Source organism: Arvicola amphibius, chromosome 6 (genome assembly GCF_903992535.2).
Source record: "Arvicola amphibius chromosome 6, mArvAmp1.2, whole genome shotgun sequence".
Lineage (NCBI taxonomy): Eukaryota > Metazoa > Chordata > Mammalia > Rodentia > Cricetidae > Arvicola > Arvicola amphibius.
This window is the reverse complement of record NC_052052.2, coordinates 4,711,140-4,730,042: the sequence shown is the minus strand read 5'-3', so window position 1 is coordinate 4,730,042 and position 18,903 is coordinate 4,711,140. Positions and strand designations below refer to the sequence as shown.

General features: G+C 47.6%; 1 protein-coding gene across 1 annotated transcript in view; it reads right to left on the bottom strand.

Moving 5' to 3' along the window:
• Positions 1-18,903, bottom strand: part of Camta1 (calmodulin binding transcription activator 1) — an 811,989-nt gene that overhangs the window by 512,445 nt on the left and 280,641 nt on the right. Inside the window, exon 4 of the mRNA XM_038333569.1 lies at positions 16,968-17,035. Coding sequence (XP_038189497.1) covers positions 16,968-17,035 — 68 coding nt within the window. The remainder of the gene's footprint in view (positions 1-16,967; positions 17,036-18,903) is intronic.

The window sequence follows — 18,903 nt, the reverse complement described above, 5'->3', positions numbered from 1 at the left end:
CTTGGTGAGTTAGAGACCAGCCTGGTCTAGACAGTTCCAGGCCAGTGAAGACAACACAGTAAGACCTTGTCTCAAAGAAAAAATATATTTTTAAAGAAAGTTTAAGGTCAGCTTGGGCTACATAGGGAGTTCCAGGTCAGCTAGAGCTACACACCATTGAAGGGGGATGATGGGAGAAAGAGAGTATGAGACAGAGACAGAGAGGGAGAGAGAGAGAAAAATATAATATATGACAGTGACTTGGGACCTTGGCCGTCATTGTTCGTAACCTAAAATGCAGCAGCAACAGAGGTGCGTGTGTGTGTGTGTGTGTGTGTGTGTGTGCGTGTGCATGTGTGTGCGTGTGTGCGTGCATGTGTGCGTGTGTGTGTGTGTGTGCGTGTGCGTGTGTGTGTGCGTGTGCGTGTGCGTGCGTGTGCGTGTGCGTGTGTGTGTGTGTGTGTGTGTGTGTCCAGGGCCACTGACTCCGAACAAATCACCAGAGACACCTTCACAGTAACTCCACTCTAACACCCAGTGTGCATGCTAAGTGCTGGGCGTACCTCCTTCACAACACTGAGTACTATCATCCTTCCCACTATGCAAATGAGGAAACTGAGGCAGGATGCAGCTAACTTCCTGCCAACAAATGGGTCAAGAGTCTGGCTCCTGACCACCATGTCCCTTGACGGAAGCTCTTCGTTAGACTTCGTGCTTTCGGGAGGGGGGCGGGGGGTGTGTCTCCCTGTGGATACTAGTGGTCGCTTAGAGCCAGGTGATAATTTGATGTAAGGATTTTCCTGAGCACTGGAGAATGTGAGTTGCAAAGCCTTGATCAACCAGATGCCAGGAGCATGCCCTCTCCCTCAAGACAACCTAAGTGCCACACCAAACATGTCAATTGCCACGCCAGAGGAAAGAAACCACCCGTGGTTGAGAAGTACTACATGCTCTGGGGAGTCCCTCAGGGTGACCTTCAAACGTTTCTATCCCTGCTCCCTGAGCTGCACAGGGGCATAACTGAGCCTTTGGAAATAGACCACCATGGGTTGGGATCCCAGTGTGGAGAGCTCTCGTATCCCTGGAGTCCAGCCTTGAGGACCCTCTCACCTCTGGGGTCCCAGTATCTGGATCTCTCTTACCCCTAGGGCCTGTGTATACAACCAACAAATGGGGGGGGGGGGCGTATCTGAGCTTCAAGGGCATCTTTTCATTATGGTGAGCCAGTCGGCAGAGCCAACCTTGCTTCTTTTTTCAGGACCTGCCAGACTCTCGGCAGCCTAAACACAAAGAAGCCATCCTGCCAAAGGAGGCCTCCTCCTCGGAGCTCTTTGCGTGGTCCCTGACTTCCAGCCCCTCAACAGCATCGCTTGGCCTCAGAACCTTATTATCATTGATGCCAAAGACACCAATTACTCTGTTCCCTGTGGTCTAAGAAAGTGAAAAGTCCAAATGCCAATCCCCTCCTACCTTGTCAGTGCACACCAGTCTGTGACCTTCCAACTAACACTCACCCTTATTGCTGTGCTGTTTTTCCAATGAAATCAATTGCATTGGATTGATCCTGGACTAGTTTTGCCTTCCTCCTCCAGCTCATGCTCACACACACACACACACACACACACACACACACACACACGAAACACATACCACACAATACAACACACACATACACCACACACCACACACACATACACCACACACATCACAAATATACAACACACCCATCACAAATATACAACACACACCACATACACACACACAGACACACACACCACATACACCAGACGTTTCTGAGTGTGTGTGTTTAGACTTCTCTCTGATTGTTGCCAATGTGTGTGACCTGGCTCCCCAAGTAAATTTGGGGCCATGCTATCTTTTTCTACCACAGAAACTACCATAGCCCTAGGTCACAGTAGGCAGTCCCTAAAGGGCAGGCCAGACATTGCAAAGTTACACTTTGGTGCCTCCTCCCTGCGCCCACTTGCCATCTGCTTTCCCTATGTCACAGGCTGTCCCTGGTGGTTCAAGATTCCTCCCCAGAGGCAGCCACTTCTCTCCCCATAATAGTGATTGTATCTTAACTCCCAAATTAACCAGACCCGTCTCCCAAACCAGAACTAATCCTCAGGCCTCCTGAGTCACACCAGAAAAGCAAGAGATTAAGCTACCTGCCTGTTGGAAGCCTCTTTCCAAGCCAATTAGGAATAATTTGGGGAAATGGGTTCACGAGCCTCGGCATCCAGAGCGGTCCTCTGACGCAAAGGCTTAGTGTAGGATCAGTGTCCTCGCAGAAAACAAGTTCTACTGGAAAATTATAATGAGCAGCTCGGTGGGGCAGAGACAGCCGGGCCTGAGCTTCTAAACACTCCTGGGTGCCCTGCCACCGAGGGTGGTAGGTAGAAGTGATTTGAAGCCATTAAAGAGAGACAGTGAAGTTTTAAAAAGCACCCCAATAAGAGTCAGAGAGACCTAGTCCCAATTTCTGTGGCTAATTAGCAGAGCAGCCTTGGGCAAGCAATACTGACTGAGTCTGCTACCTCATTCATGAGCCGACTCTGAAGAAAGGATCTCTCTCCGGTCTCCCCTCCATGTCCTCTCTCTCCCTTCATTTCCTCTTCCCTCTCCTCTCCTCCCCTCCCTCATTCTTCCCTCTCTGTCTCCTTTCCTTCTCCCTCTTGCCCTGTTCTCTGGCTCTGCATATGCCACAAGTATTACCTCCTCCTCAGAACTGTGAAGACTTGGGACTAGATTCCAAAGGGGTTTGCAAAGACAGGAAACAGCCCACACAGCCTCGGCACATTTAACAGGGCTGTGCTCTTAGCAAATTAACATAAACCAGATCTAAAAGGGATTAGATAGCTAGAGAACACAGACACAACCAGAAGCAGCTGTTGCCCTGTACTGAGAGCTTTGATGGATTAGGAAATTCCTACACACACCCAGAAAAACATGGTGAGGAAACCCTACAGCTATCTCAGATAGACGCTGAGGTGCGTGCACGGCGGGGGAGGGGAGGAGGCACGCGAGAGAGCACACACACACACACACACACACACACACACACACACGCACGCACACGTGCTCGCGTACTCATTTCTTTCCTGGGATCCAGCCCCTCTTCACACCTGGCCTGGGCTAGCACACCATGCTGCAATTTGGGAACAAACAACAAACAGCTAAAAACAGCAGCTGAGGTTAAGGGCAGGAAGAAGCCCCAGCTCTGCCTGTCACATGACGCTACCTCACCCTGTACCTCAGTGTGGGTCCCGGGGAAGCTCCCCACAGACATGTTGAAAGTTTCCAAAGCAATGGTCCTCTGACTTCTGTCAAACAGACCCTTCTCCAGAGGAAAGAGCCCGAACTCTCGGGCAGGGGGTAAACTCACAACGCAATGACCTTAACTCAGTAAATTAATTCCAAAGCACAATTGTTTTCAATCTTCATTTAAAATCAGCCTTCGTTAATCTAGATTTAATGACATAGGAAATGGAAATTCCCTTAATAAAATAAGTTATGAATATTTATCATCCCATTTTACCTGAAAATTGAATAATTCATCAATTAACTTTACTATTAATTATTTAATGCAAAATTAATAAACTGAGAAACTTATACGTATCCTCACAGACCCTCTGGCACCAGCTTAAGAAATTAGGCCCTAGAGAAACAGTGTAGCTATGGGAAATCCCAACAGACACTGATGGGATGTGTAGCTAAGACCAGAAGTCTATTTTTAGAAGCTAACCCAAACTGCTTACTCATAAAGCGAACAGGGAGATTTTAGGCCCCTCACCTTGGAATTCTTTACCACAGGCAGAGGAGGAGGAGGAAGAGGAGGAGGAAAAGGAGGATGACAGCAACAAATCAAAGTTTGACAATTCTTTCCACTTGTTCCAAACATTCTCCAGGTGTTCGTCACAGTATCCATCGGTGGTAACAGGCTCAACATGCAAATGGATCCACCTAAAAGCCTGTCTCAGCCAGCCGGGTCCATAGCCTGGGACACCCCTTGTCTGCCCTGAGCGTCATTTGGGATACCGACTGATAAGGAAAGACTTAAGTGTGCAGAGAGGAGAGGAGGTATAGGTCACAGGGGTCACAGAAGGCAAAAGGACAATGGGTTGGGTGGGTGACACCCGAGCCCTCACGCACGGGTTTCTCTACGCACCCGTGGGTCCTTCTGCATCAGGAGTAATTTGGGTGAGACCACAGAGTCTCCCACACACTATTCAGAAGCCAGTACCCCCACCGTCTCATCCGTCATGAATGCCTAGGTTTCTCTACTCTACTTCATCCTTCCAGCTCCTTCTCTGCTCTGCCGTCCCAGAGAGGGCGAGGCAGCAGTGTTAACAGCATCCACTCACTGTTCTTGGCTTGTTTTGTCTCAGGTCAGGAGCCATGTTATGAGACAGAATAATAATAATAATAATAATAATAATAATAATGTTAATAATAATAATGTTAATAATGATACTAATATATTTGCCTTCTTTGCCTTCCCTCATATCTATGTCTGTCTTTAATGCACCTTTCATTGAAGATACGCACGTATATGTCTGTATATGTCTCTGTAGATAATGCTTATCTTTCTCGTAACAAACAACAAATTTTTTCTTCAGCAATCTTTGCAGTTTCCAGGATGAAGACGGGGCCCTGCAACATCAACTCCAACTGGTTATTATAACGTCATGTTTTTGTAGTGCTAATATTTGGCCTGTTTTTTGGTACCAATTGCACAGAACACTTTTGAATATTGCACATTTTTGACAACATTCTGGCCGGATCTCCTCAAAATATTCAGAGGCTAGACACATTCTTCCTAGATGAAATGTTACCCTGGGTATTTTACCATCATTTGCTTTCACAGGACTCCCTGAGAAGAAAAGTCGCCCCTATGTCAGCTGGAAGCAATCTTAGATGACGACACCCCCCCCAACAAAGTTTACCCTCAGGTTTAGGGACACTAATTGGTGGCTGGTATAGGATTGAGGGGTTGAGGAAGGCTTTATATGGACTCAGGGGTATAAACTACGTATATGTATATATTTATTTCAAAAAAGGGGGAGGGATTAACTGGTGGTCTGAAGGAATAATTGATTTTTGTGAGTTATTGTTTTTTGAAAACTGTATGGGTGTTGATTCTTGTATATTGATATATTGAACATTGTATGAGAGTATGATCCTACCTCTGTTTGAAACAATCGTTATATTGAGATATATACCATATTGCAATGTACATCCCTACCTCTGATATTATTTATGTAATGACATTGTTTACTATATTGCAATGTACATTTCTACCTCGGATAATATTTATGTAATGACCCTGTTCACATTTGGAAATCATTGTCTTCATTTATTGCACAGTTGTCTATTCTATTAGTCATACAGTTAGATAAGTGTTGAGAATTATATGTTTGTCATATTTATATTTAGGATAATCAGGTTTTTTTAGACACATAGAGATTGTATTTAGTATAGATAGCATAATCTTCGACCTCTTTGAAGAGCTGTAGAACATGGCCTTTAATCTAACCTAGAGTTTTGTACTTATGAGACACAATCACTCCTGGCAACAATGCTCTACTCCCGAGAGAACGTTGAGCACCAAAGACACTCCACTGGGAGTTTGTCTTCTTCTTGGCAGAACTGGCCTTTGGACAAAGAAAAGCCCATACCTCCACTACTGACTAAGATACAAAATATCCATAAGTGGATAAAACAGAATTGTCTTATCTTGCCAAGACAGGATAGGATAGTTCTACTAAAGGTTCCTTGCCATTGTATAATGGTATGTCAGGTTATATCAGGCCTCAGCCAAAGTTGGTTGCCTCAACATTGCTAACAAGATTTCGTGTGGTTGCCCAGGTAGTCAATTGTCTCTGTCTTCTGTTGCACATTTTGGAAGTTTCTCTTTTGTGCTTCCTGGTTGCTTTAGTAATATTACTTCCCTTCTCAGATCTTTGATGGGGTTGAAGATTAGATAATTGTAGCTACCCTCTACTTTATTTAGACTTCCTAAAGTAGAATGTTTAGTAAAATTTTTTGTTATATGTTCCTCGCCTAATATTGTTTGCTTCTTGTAATTTTATATGATCTATTCCCATTGTATATAGTTGTATTTGGTTTCTGAATCTGCCTTATTTAGACAAAAGGGGGAGATGTTGGGGCAGCTGGCCCAATCCCTGCATTCAGGGGCGTGGCTGCCCCAGGGGAGAGAGGTACCTTTAAAAAGAACCGGGTTGGGGATAGCCACCCTGTTTTTTCCCCCCGCTTCACCCTCTGCTTCGCTGGAGCCTTGGCTTTGTAAGTGTCCCTCTTTCTCCTTTTATTAAAACTGATTTATTCTAAAAGGACTATTTTTGGTTATTTCAAATCTCCCGCATCATGTGTACTCATGTCTGTAAATGCCTCAATGTCTATATATGTGTACTGTGCATGTGCATATTAGTTACTGGGCATTTATGCATGTGTAAGTATGTATAAACGTGTGTTGTATGTACATGTATATTGTGCAATATCTTTTTTTTTTGTTTTTCGAGACAGGGTTTCCCTGTAGTTTCTATTTCTAGAGCCTGTCCTGGAACTAGCTCTTGTAGACCAGGCTGGCCTCGAACTCAGAGATCCGCCTGCCTCTGCCTCCCGAGTGCTGGGATTAAAGGCGTGCGCCACCACCGCCTGGCCTATTGTGCAATATCTTTATGTATGTATATGTGTACTGTGCGTATATTTTGGGTATTGGATATTGGCATTTGTGTGTGCTCACCTTGTGTTATATTGTGAAGTGTAGACATCCATGATTCCATATATCCAGCATACATATATCAGAAGTATGTGTGCCCATGTGCTGTGTTTTTCTATGTGTGCATATAAAAGAATGCCCACACATACGTAGAACACACACTGTGAAGCTCATGGAGGAAGTGGGAGGAAGTGGTACACTCAGTTGGGCTTGAGACCTAGGAGTGAGTTCTGCCCTTTGTTTTGGTTTGATCTGAACTGTGTAGAAAGCTCCATAACAAAAAGACCAGGAAAGATAAGAATAGCAAAGTCAGCAATCCCTTCTGGCCAAAGGAGCACCAGACCTTTGGGAGATTGCCAAGGAGTGATGGGGAGACAGGCTTTCCTACCTCACTGTGCAGTAAACCCGGGGGTGAGGCCCACTTCCCTACCCCCAGCAGCAGTTTAATAGGTTAGCACTGACCAGAGACACACGGCAGATGTGGGCTCACTGCAGAGCCACCAGTCAGCCTGAATTCTCCAGGTGGGGGGGGGGGGGCAGATGCTGCAATGTCCTGACAGTGACAAAGGTGGCCCCTGACAGGGCAGGGCAGCGTCCTGGGGCCTGTTAGCACACTGGAGCTTTGCCAACTCTCAGAGCCAGTCCTCATTGCCCAGAGGTCCAGAAGGCAGCATCCGGGGAACAATGTCACATACGTGTGACATGCATCCAGGTGCAACCCAAGAAAGACACAGTCACACGCGTGTGAAGATAAAAGATATCACTTCAGCTCACATGTATAGCTCTTGAAATGACCATGATTACTGCCTGGACCCCAGAATTTGGGCCCAAGCAGTGGTCACGCATCATCCTTCTGCCAAGGCCAGGAAGGCTTTGCACTAAGGGCACTAAAGAGGCCACAGCATCAGAGTTTGGTAAAGGCCCCCTTACATCTCCATCCACACACACATCTCAGTTCCTCCAGCCCCCAGGGAAGATGCTGGACCCTGGGGCATCTTCTGCTTCCTAGAAGTGAACTCCAAACAGCAGCCAAGCTGAGTGTGAGCATCCAGAGTAGAGGTGATGAGGGGTGTACTCCACTTGGGGAAGACTCACGGGTGACCCCCCTGGTCACTCCCAAGGAGGCTTTGTCGGTGATGGAAAAAGGGAAGAAACAAGAGCTGTGGCCTGCAGAGAGACGGAAGGGAAGCAGCAGGTACTGTGGAAGGCAGAGGGCGTGGTCTAGGAAGAGGATGAGGCCACAGGTCTGCGTCTCCAGTGTGTATACACCCCAGGAAACAACATCTGCCCTTAGCAGCCAGCTGTCTCCACCCAGCCTCTGCCCCACAGGATACACCTGGGTCTAAATGAGTCTGGACCTGGAGATAGCAGAGGAGGAGCAATCAACCCTCCCGGGAGCTGGGAGAACTCAGTAACTGTGGTGTGTGTGTGTGTGTGTGTGTGTGTGTCATCACAAGTTTCCGTGCTGGGTTCACAGACCATCAACTGAGCCAGCCCAAGCCCTAACAGCTTTGTTTGGAAGAACTCAAGTGGTACCAGTGAAATCTCCAGAGTTGAGAGCCTGGGACCTGAGCGCTGGACCCCAGCCCATCAAGAAGCACACCCTGGGGAAGTGAGAGCCATGCCCTCTAAGCAGACAAGACAGTCAGGGGATAATGTCCGAGACTGACAGGCCAGGAAGCAGCAGAATACACAAGCTGCAGGTCTAGAAGGAGAACTCGGGACCGGGAGAAGTGGCCACCTGGAGAAACGGGAACTGGCCAGAGGGCAGACAGGGGCTGGTTCTCCTCGGCCGCAGCCTGGAACTCCTCGACAGATTCACCTATATGCTCACTTGCATGTTTTTAAGAAAGCTAAAATAATAAAAGAGCGTGGGCAACAGGAGCAGGTCACTGTGTGACCCCAGGAGGCTAAAGATGGGGCCAACAGTGTCTCCAGCAGGCACTAGAGACATGGCCTGGCTCCAGGAAAAAAGGGGAATGTGATGAGGTCAACTCTCAGATCTCACACCACACACATACACACATACACTCATACATATATAGATAAACATACATACTCATATGTATATATAGATATATAAATATTCATGCACACATATATACATACCCACATATGGATATACACACATACACATTTATGCATATATATACATCTGTAGGTATACATATATACATATAGATGCACATACATACACAAATGCATATACAACATATATAGATACATACACTCATACAGATATGCATACATGCACATATATAACTATACAAACATATAGATACACATACAGACACATACATATATAGATACACAATCATACACATATATGTACACACACATCAGTGATACCACTTCCACAGGCAGCTAGTCACAGCCAAGGACACAGGAAGCTCACCAGATCTCCGACAGAGCCCAATGTGGGTGGAACCTCCCCTGCTGGGCATTTGGAAGACTCTGCCTCTGCCTTGGCCACTTCAGTAGATCCTGAGGGGTTTCCCAAGGGTTGATTCCATGTTGTTTCTCTATTTGGAATTCTATAATTTCAAATAAAGAACCAGGATCTAGAATGGACACACTTCTACACAGAGCTTAGCATGGTCCCCAGCATCATAGTGATCCCACCAGATATGCCATCAGGATCCAGGTCACCGCTAACTCCTCTCCTCAACCCCAAAGAAAAGGTACCTCATACAGTGAGGGGGCTCCCTGGAGTCCTGACAGGCACCCAAACACACACACTCTGAAGGGACACTGGCCCACTGGAGTGTGTGGCTCCGGCAGATCTTGTCCTTCTCACCTATTCCTCTGCCTTGCTAGAAACTCTTAGATCGCATTTCTAAAGCTAGCCACCAAGGTCTATTTCCTTATTTGGCCACTTCCTCCTCCCAAGGCTGACTACCAAGGTCCAGCTACCAAAGTATTAAAGTCCAGTAATCAGAAGCCCCCCTTTGGTTCAACTAATTAACATGCCCAGTTAAAATTAAATCCCTCATCCTAACACGGGGTTTCCCCCTTTACCTTTATAAAGCGCCGTTTGCCTCTATGCTATATCTGTCTCCTCTCTATCCAGAGGTAGTCCTTTGTCCCTCTGGGACAAATATCCCTGCTCCTTTCCCTGTCCCCTTCCCCTTCTCCCTCATCCCCTATCTCCTTTACCACCACACCCCAGCCCTTCTAACGCAGACCTCCCTTCTTTGCCTCTTAAAAATTACACCTGCACTGGCATTTGCTGCTGATTACTGCCTGAGTCAGAAAGCAGCCACTTTCACTTTCTTCCCAGCTAATAAAGGAACTCTCTGTGCAAACAGGTGTTTGGGTGTGGTCTGTGTCTTATCCAGGGCCGGGAAGGAAGTCCCCACTGTTCGGGGATCTCTTTCGTGCTCCCTGATGCCACAGTTGCTACTTTGCTAACAGTGATAAAGCTTGTACTTGCCCATTCACCCGTGAGGAAAGTGTCCAAATATGCCTGTGATGTTGAAAACATGACCAGGTCTTTATTCCATTGCAATGCAAAAGTTACCACATTGGAATAAATGTTTTGTCCAATTACAGTTGAACAGGATCCCTGAACTGACATGCTGTCGTATAGCTGTTCAGTCAGAATTGAAACTTCCCTGCTGGAGGGAGGAAGTAGACTGCTAAGACTCAGGAAGTGGAGGAAATAGTCTCAGGAAGTAAACAAAAACCTACAAGGTTTAGGAAACTCCTGAAAACTACAGACTTACAAAATTACAGCTGTCCAAGATTAAATAGGCAGTAACAATTACTGGGGAGAGGAGACTCTGCTCCCCTACCCCAGCCCCGCTGTCTGTAAGCCATTCAGGGAGCCCCAGGGATGTGACTTTTGTGAGGGTCACCCATGCATGGGCTTTTTAGTTATGCAGCTGCCTGGGTCAGCCATATTTCTCTAAGCAACCCTTCACCCATACTTGGAGTGGCATTTCATTTGTATTTTAATAAATAAAGCTTGCCTGAGGATCAAAGAGTCAAACAGCCACACTGGTCAGTCCTACAGACCAGGCAGTGGTGACACACACCTTTAACCCCAGTAGCCACACTACTTGCCATAGAAACCAAGTGGTACATGTCTTTAATCCCAGTAGTGCACACCTTTAATCCCAGCCTTAGTAATGATTATAAAACTGGAGGACACAGATCTCAGGCAGTCTCATTCTGAGATTCCTAGAGGTAGGATCGCCATTTCGGATTGAAGTCAGGTGGAGGTAAGAGCCAGAGGCTGCCTGCTTTGCTTTTCTGACATTCAGGTTGAACCCCAATATCTGTCTCTGAGTTTTTATTAATTATGCTACGCATAATCCTGTAAGTAACCCCCAATACACTCATTAGTCCATTAAGCTAGAACAAGGTGGGGTTGTTCCATTTGTCTGTCCTCAGCAACCTGTCTGGAGTGGACAGACAACTGTTCACACAATACCTGGGTAAGAGAACACCCTCCCAAACTGGCGTCACCAACCTCCCACCCGCAGCACACAGAAACAGCCCCAGCCCCACCAACTTTGCTCATCAGAAACCGGGGAAAAGCTGCAGCAACCTCAGATTTTACCACCAACATCAAGGTCATATTTTTGGCCATTTTAGAGCGCACAGTCCAGTGGCACTGAATGCTGTCATACCTTGTAGAGATGTCCCCACTGTTTGTCTCCATTCCTTCTCTTTTCCAGCCAAAACTCTGTCCTGTTAAGTACTCACCCCAGACTGAGGAAATCGGTCATCTTTTTCTCTCCCCACCTTGACTCTGCTAGACCCCTCATGTAAGCAGAACTGTGTTGTGTTTATCCCTTTGTATATAGCTCAGGTCGCTCAGATGATCATCTTTAAGCTCCATGGTGTAGCTAGTGTGTGAATTCGGCATCTAGCTAGCTCTGGGAAGTTTGGCGCATCCCAGTGGAATCTCCCTGTTATTTTTATTGTTCTATTCTGGTTACTTGAGCACATTCACTAGGAACGAGTTTATCACTATCCATCCCAAAGATTGCAGAGGTGGCCAGTGGGTCACCCCCTTTTGTCATGTACGCTGGGCTTGAGCGAGGCAACACCAGCTTCACAGGACCCATGGGGTTCCCAAGTCCTCTGCTCCCAGACTGACTCCACCCCCTGGGCCCTGATTGACAGGTGTCCTCCTCTAAGCAACAGCCCTGCGCCATGACAACCGTGCAGACTGCCAAAGTGATGCCCCCTAGGTAGCAGGTTGGCCTTGTCCTTGGAAACGTGCCTTCCTACTGGGAAGCAGACTTACAATTCTGGACAGACAGACTGTTGGTCCGCTGTCATAAGCAAAGGGAGCCTTAGGGATCTGGTGAGAAGGAGGCCTGGGGAAGTTTCCAGGACCAGAGAAGACAGTCAATGAGAAACAACCTAGCTTGGATGTGAGAAGATAATGTGAGGCCCATGGCAGAGTAAAGACATAGATGGGGCAAGGAAGACAATGGTGGGGCGGGCAGCGAAGCCTACTCTAACCACAGAGGGAGCTTGCAGGTGGGTATGAACTGAGTCAGGAATGTGAACTGAGGGGGCAGCTGAGACCAGGAAACAACCCTAGTGAGTGTGGACCTGGTTGGTCTCCTAGGAAGTCTCCAAGGCTCTCAGGTAGAATCTGATGCTAGACAAGGCTGACGATGGGAAGGTTAATGGTGAAGGCGTACAGCCCTGAGCAGAAGCACACAGAGAGATCCCAATGCCTGGCACACCTAAGAACGAACGGTGAGTTCTGAGCCTACAGAAAGCAGAGGGCAATGGTAAGTTCGCAATGCAGGCCCAGTGAGTGACTAGCCAGAGGCAGGGGACCGAAGAAGAGCTACAGGGAAGAGCAGGGCAGAGTTTAGTTGTCTTTGAAATATGAAGTGACCCTTGGGAGAACCAGGGACATCGGATGGTGCAAACCAGGGTATGTGTGACTGAGGGAAAGAGGCAGAGGACAGCTGAGATTACAACATGACATCCGGGGGCCCTGGAGAGAGGATCTATGTCAGTGGTCAACAATATGACAGCCAGGGACCTGGAGAGAGAATCTACATCAGTGATCAACAGGAGGAAGCTCATTCGAGACAAAATGCCCACTCATGGAAGAGCGGGACCTGAGGTCAAGAAAACCTGAAAGGATAAAATGAGCCCCCAAAGCCTCCACATTCTCTTGCTGCCAGGTTTTTCTCTCCTCTCTCTGCCCTCCCTCCTTCTACTTGGAGTTTTACTGCTTACTGACTAAAAGCAAGTAGTGTTCATTACAGGAAAATTCTATTACTAGGCCCCTATGTGTTGGTGTGAATGCGCTATCTATAACAATCCAATTAATTAATTAGATAACTAATAGCATTCTGCAGCTCCCTTCTCACCGGCGTAAACAGGATTCTTCCCAGGAGAAGTCTCTCATGTCTATCTTCAGCCTCACCCATCCTGGCTCACAGGAAAGACTGTAAGCTTCCCAGGGAATGGGGAAGAAGTTATCAGAATTTCTAAATCATGCTCTCCTCGACTGTATTCCCCACCTTGTGCTGTGCAGGGCCTGTTCCCACCATGCTGGTCCTGCACTGTCTGTGCCTCAGGGTGGAGATGGGGGAGTCCAGCCCAAGAAGTGCTTAGGAGATTGTGCCATCTGGTTGGCACAATCAACCCACTGGCTCAGAGGGATGCCCAGACTGGCACCTCTGTCTCCAAGCTGCTACTGAGAAACAGTAGAATGACTTCCAAGGCTGCCTTCTAACTCCTTGTCACCATGGACTGTGTCTAGAGAGGATGAAGAGTTCTAGAGCCATTAAGCTCAGAAAATCCCATGGCCTTGCAGCTCTTCCCTGCCTGGCAGAGCTACGGTGTAGACTTGAAGACTGGGGGGGGGGGGCAGTTACGAGAGTGCTCACAAGGCCAGAAGAGGATTCAGATTCAGAAGGGAGCTGAAGGTATAGGTGGTTGCGAGTCACCCAGTGTGGGTGCTGGGAACCAAACTTGCATCCTGTGGAAGAACAGAAAGTGCTCTTAGCTTCCGAGCCACACAGCCGCTAACCCACAGCAAGTGCCACAGGGTGCCGTGCTGATGTGCTGGCCAGGCCTGAGGCTGGATTTGTGAGACAGAACATCATGGAGAAAGGCAAGGGCTCTTGCTTCACGGTACTCAGACTACCTCTTTTCACCCATTCCTGCTCATCTCACAAGTGCACATGTAGGGAACATTCCAGGTATTTGGGTTACCGAAGAACAAAGCCAACTGAAAATTCCCTCATTAACACATGGACGGAGGTTGATGAGGGATAACTCACTAAATAGACAAACTTGAGTGACACCAAGCACTCTGAAAACCAGCACAAGGAAGAGGTAATGGGGTCTATCAGAATGGGTGTGGGCAGTATTCATAAAACACCTCAGAGAGAAAGGAGGCAGGCCCAACCAAGGCCTGAAGGAGGAGCTAGGATAACATTCTAGACAGAGAGAAGACTCTATTCCAAGTTTGTAAATCCACACGGCAGGGTGGGGAGGGTGGAATGAAATCCCTGCAGTCTCCAAATAATAGTATGATCCTGCTGTGCACACAGCAAGTGTCAAACAAAGGTGTCCCCAGAGTTGAGTTTTCAGGCTTAAGAGCCCACCTGCTTATAGCACAACATAGGCCATTTGAGCGCTCCTCATTTGGTCCTGTGGCGGCCGCACTGCCACCCCGAGGTCCCCGACCTGGGACCATCTTTGAAGCACACCTCATTATGAACAGGTGTAAGGGGCTTCCAGGACCTTCTCTATAATTAGGGTGAGCAAGGACAACGCTTATCCCTAGAACCCCAGAAAGCCTCAGAGGCAGCAGTGGGTCCCTCTGCAGTTCCTATACCAACATCTATATGTGGACTGATTACAACAATTAATTTAATAAGGATTCTTCCACACAAACAATGTATCATTTTATTAGCAAACTCTATAAATGTCAACGGTGCAATTCATTCTTATTAATTTTCTAAAATGAAATTAACAGTAGCTGCAAACAAAACTTGCATTGCCTTCCCACTCAGCGGAGTATTGGTGCCATTAATTCCTTACTATCAGGAGACCGGCTTGTAGGAACTCAGCAGTTAACTGCACCAATTAATTTCAATCCTGGAAATGGTGGGGGAGGGGAATCCAAACTCAACCCAACAACTAATTTAGGAAGGTCCTTGAACAACCAGGGCAACGTGTCCTCCTGGGACCAGGAGCTTTCAGGCGTAAACGCGGAGCGTGTATGAGGCCAGACCAGGAGTCCGTGCTTTAACTCTGCCTGCAGCAAAGAAGCTCAGACTCCAGAGCCTGAAGGAAATCTTGACGATGCCTCCGCTGTCCAGGCCACCGCAGGCTGGGGGCACCACTCACAGACATCGGCAGTGACAGCCTGAGACAGACATGGACACGCACACCTGCAAAGCAGGGTCATAGACGTTATCTCCCCACCCCGGGATGCTCTTGATGACTCAGGAAGACAGACTGGATGGAAGCTCTGCTTTCTGATAAAGAAGAAAAAGGGAGGAGGCACTTGGGGAACCGAGAAAGGGAAGGAAGAGGAAGGGAAGGAGAGAGAGAGAGAGAGAGAGAGAGAGAGAGAGAGAGAGAGAGAGAGAGAGAGAGGGTGCTTTTGAAAGAACTTAACAGATTTTCATACAGTTGTCACAGTGCTACCAAGTGACAGAACCAAGCCTCAAATACAAATCTATCAACATGGGACCTTAATTCTTTCTCTTGTTTTGCACGTCCCTATACCTCATGACAAGAAGTCTCTTGATCAATTATACTCCAAAAAGTCAGAGTCCAGTATGACCACAAATTATATTCTCTTCTCAGTGGGGATCCGCAAATTGCTGGGCTGAAATGTAAGGGAAAATCCCAGCCTTGCAACATTCTAAAGCACTGTGGGCACAGCGTGCGTGCGTGCGTGCGTGCAAAACCCACCATATTCTGGAGATTTTCACTCCATCCCATACATAGCTCTCTCTTCCTGCTTGGATTCAATGAGTGTGGTGGCTAATATTATTAACCTAACAGAATCTAGAATCACCAAAGAAGAAAATCTCGGGGTCTGTCTCTCGGCATGGAAGAGGGAAGACACCCCTTAACTGCGGGTGGTACCACCCCAAGGGCAGAAGTCCTGGGCTGTGAAATAAAGGAGAAGCGAGCTCAGCATCAGGATTCATCTCTGTGTCCTGGAGACTCACTGCGGCCCATCCGCTCACCCTCCTGCCGCCACGCCTTTCGTGCCATCCTGAACCTTTTGCCACAGCAACAAGACACTGAATGAAAAAGCCATTCAGTCTCGTGAAGAAACATTATACACCAGAACCCATTCCAACATGGCTCAGAGGGGATAGATGGGCCAAACTCAGGACTGAGGAGAATCCTCATTCTAATTCCACAGACTTCTGTGCTCGTCCGTGTCACAGACTGAGAACCCCACCTTTTAGACTCCAGCCTGCAGTCAGTGCCCTGCAAGCCACCTTCCCGCTAACATAAGCACCTAGCCCTGTCACTGCTAATAGAAACATCGTAGCAATTGGAAGAGAATGCCTGCAGATCTCTGATGGTTTAGCATGAGACATATCAAAAATAAAAACTTAAAGAGTTGGGCAGGAAATAAGAAGCTGTCTCCAAAATGAGCCCCAAGTCCCAGGCCCGCCATCCTTCACTGGTAATAACATCACTTCCGTGGGCAGGACACACGCCGGCTATATTTTCACCAATTTTCTCCAGTCCCAGGTGGCAAGAGAAGTTAAGTGTTTGTGGCAGTTAGTGGGTTCAAGGACATTTACTGTGTAATATTTAGCCATTGCTTCTGATTTGGGAGCTCTCTCTCCCAGCAATCAAGAATAACCCGACTTTATTGATGTATAAAGCACACTGAGATCCAAGCAGCAGTTAAGTTCATTTTCCCTTTCAAAGCGCATGCGCCACGGACGGCAGGTGGGTGCCTTCCCAAAATAGACTGCCCCCTGCGCCGCACCTGTCCGATGAGCTCTGAGTGCCTGGCTGAGGGATGGAGCCCAGAGTCACCCCGTGAAAAGTTCCAACAGCTGTTGCCCAGTGTCTAATCCTCCTCATTGAGTTCACCACCACTGTCTTGGACCAATTAATGAGCGCTCCCCTTCACAGGCCATCGGGCACCACATGGCACTGCCAATTCATTACTCTGCACTGAATGACCGAATCTGGTAATCCACAAAAAAAAGTCAATCATCGAGTCTCACCATACAGAGCTGAAAAGCTGCGAGAGCTGGGGTATTACCTTGTCTTAGGGGATGTGGTTAGCCATTCTTCGTGCTTCTCAAATGTTATTAAATAAGCCGCAATTTCCTGCAACAGAAAAATAAGAAGATAATGATAACAATTAGTTCATGTTGGACCCTGAGAAGCAGAAAAAAAAGAAAAGTCGTTATTTTTCCCGGCTGCTGTGCCTCGTGGCCAGGCCGGAACTCGGACGCTTCTAGAAAAACTGTTGACCAGGACTCAGCCTCTCTTTTGATTCCCTGAGTCCTTTTCACTCAACCAGCCACACAACCACCATCAAAGCCTGGGTTTCAAAGGAGGAGTCAGTGACAAGGACAAAAATATTTCTCTGTGGAAGGAAAACATCAGAAACCCTTTGAGACCCCAAATGTCATTCATCTGAAGGAGATGGGGACACACACGCCAGCAACAGGTCTCGGTGTGCACGCCGCTTCCCGAAACAGGATGTCTTTCAGCTTCCTCACCAAAGAACTGCATTCTCTCAGCTTGACTCCCAGCCCCCACCCTGGAGCCAAATCACAGAGAGGAGAGAGAGAGAGAGAGAGAGAGAGAGAGAGAGAGAGAGAGAGAGAGAGAGAGAGAGAGAGAGAGAGCTGTTCCCACTGTTAACTTGATCTAGTGAGCCGAGACTCATAGAGCCAAGTCAGCTGAGTTTCAGGCAAAGATGGAAAAAAAAATGTGAGCACCTGAAGGTAAATTAAATATTTATAAAGACAATAACATCATCACAGACAGTATTACTGATTTATTAATAATTTCCACAAGGAGCCAATGAGTGACACAGCATAAGTCATTGCCCCATCTCTAAGGCATGACACGGCCCATTACACCCAGATCCAAACAGATCTGCTAACATGAAATTGCCTGGGATCGTAAGTTAATTAAAGTTGGGCTAGTACACATTCCCCTGATCTTGGAGGTAATGTGACACGGAGATGCCACCAGGACTGTGAGGGAAATGCAGAGCACAGGCCTGAGGCGCTCCCTGAGCTCTTGCTACAGCCACAGCTGCTCCCAGCTCCTTGGAGAAGAGCAGACCATCTGCCAGAGACCAGCAGCCTCTTGGCCTCAGACAAAGTGGGGCTCATCCTGTGGTCAGCAAGGGCCCACGTGACTCTTGGGAAAGGGAAGAGACATTCTCCACATCAGATATACAGGTCAGTTATTAGTAGAAATATGACCTGCTGTGCCATAAAAGACCACCAGGGCCAGTGAAAACCAAGACCCTCTGGAGTCATGGTAAATGGCCATTACCACATCCATTGGAACCAAGAATCCAAACCACCACAGCCTGGAAGACTGAACCATATGTCAAGAACTCAGGACACAGCAAGTAATGGCAAAGGCAACTGCTTCTTTGTCCGAGTTCCTGTCATTGACTTTTAGCAAAAGAAAGAACAAACCTATTTAGCTGTCATCCCTGAGCCTCTTGAAATTTGTTTCCTGTCTCTGAGAAAATCCTTCCCGGGGGGGTCTCACCAAAGGTTACTAATCCCATGCCCAGGCCAGCCCCGCTTCTCTGCTCAGGACTAGTCGTCCATTTTCTGCCCTCCCGCAGCACCTTCCTCGTCACTGTGTATCCTAATTGTGTTTTTACTTGGGTAGCATCCCCCATCAGACCATGCCAGAATAAGGGCTACGTCATTGCTGATGCAGTCACATGACTCAATGGTGTCCTGGGGCATAGGGGGAAACCTGGAAAAAAATGTCTGTTAGGAGGATGAGTTGGTAGATGGGTGGGTAAAGTGGTGAGGGGTGTAGATAGATGGGAAGGAAGTTGATTAAATAGGTGGGTGGATGGACAGGTGCACAGGTGGATGGACAGGTGCACAGGTGGGTGGACAGGTTCACAGGTGGATGGACAGGCACATAGGTGGATGGGCAGGTGCACAGGTGGATGGACAGGAGCACGGGTGGATGGACAGGCACATAGG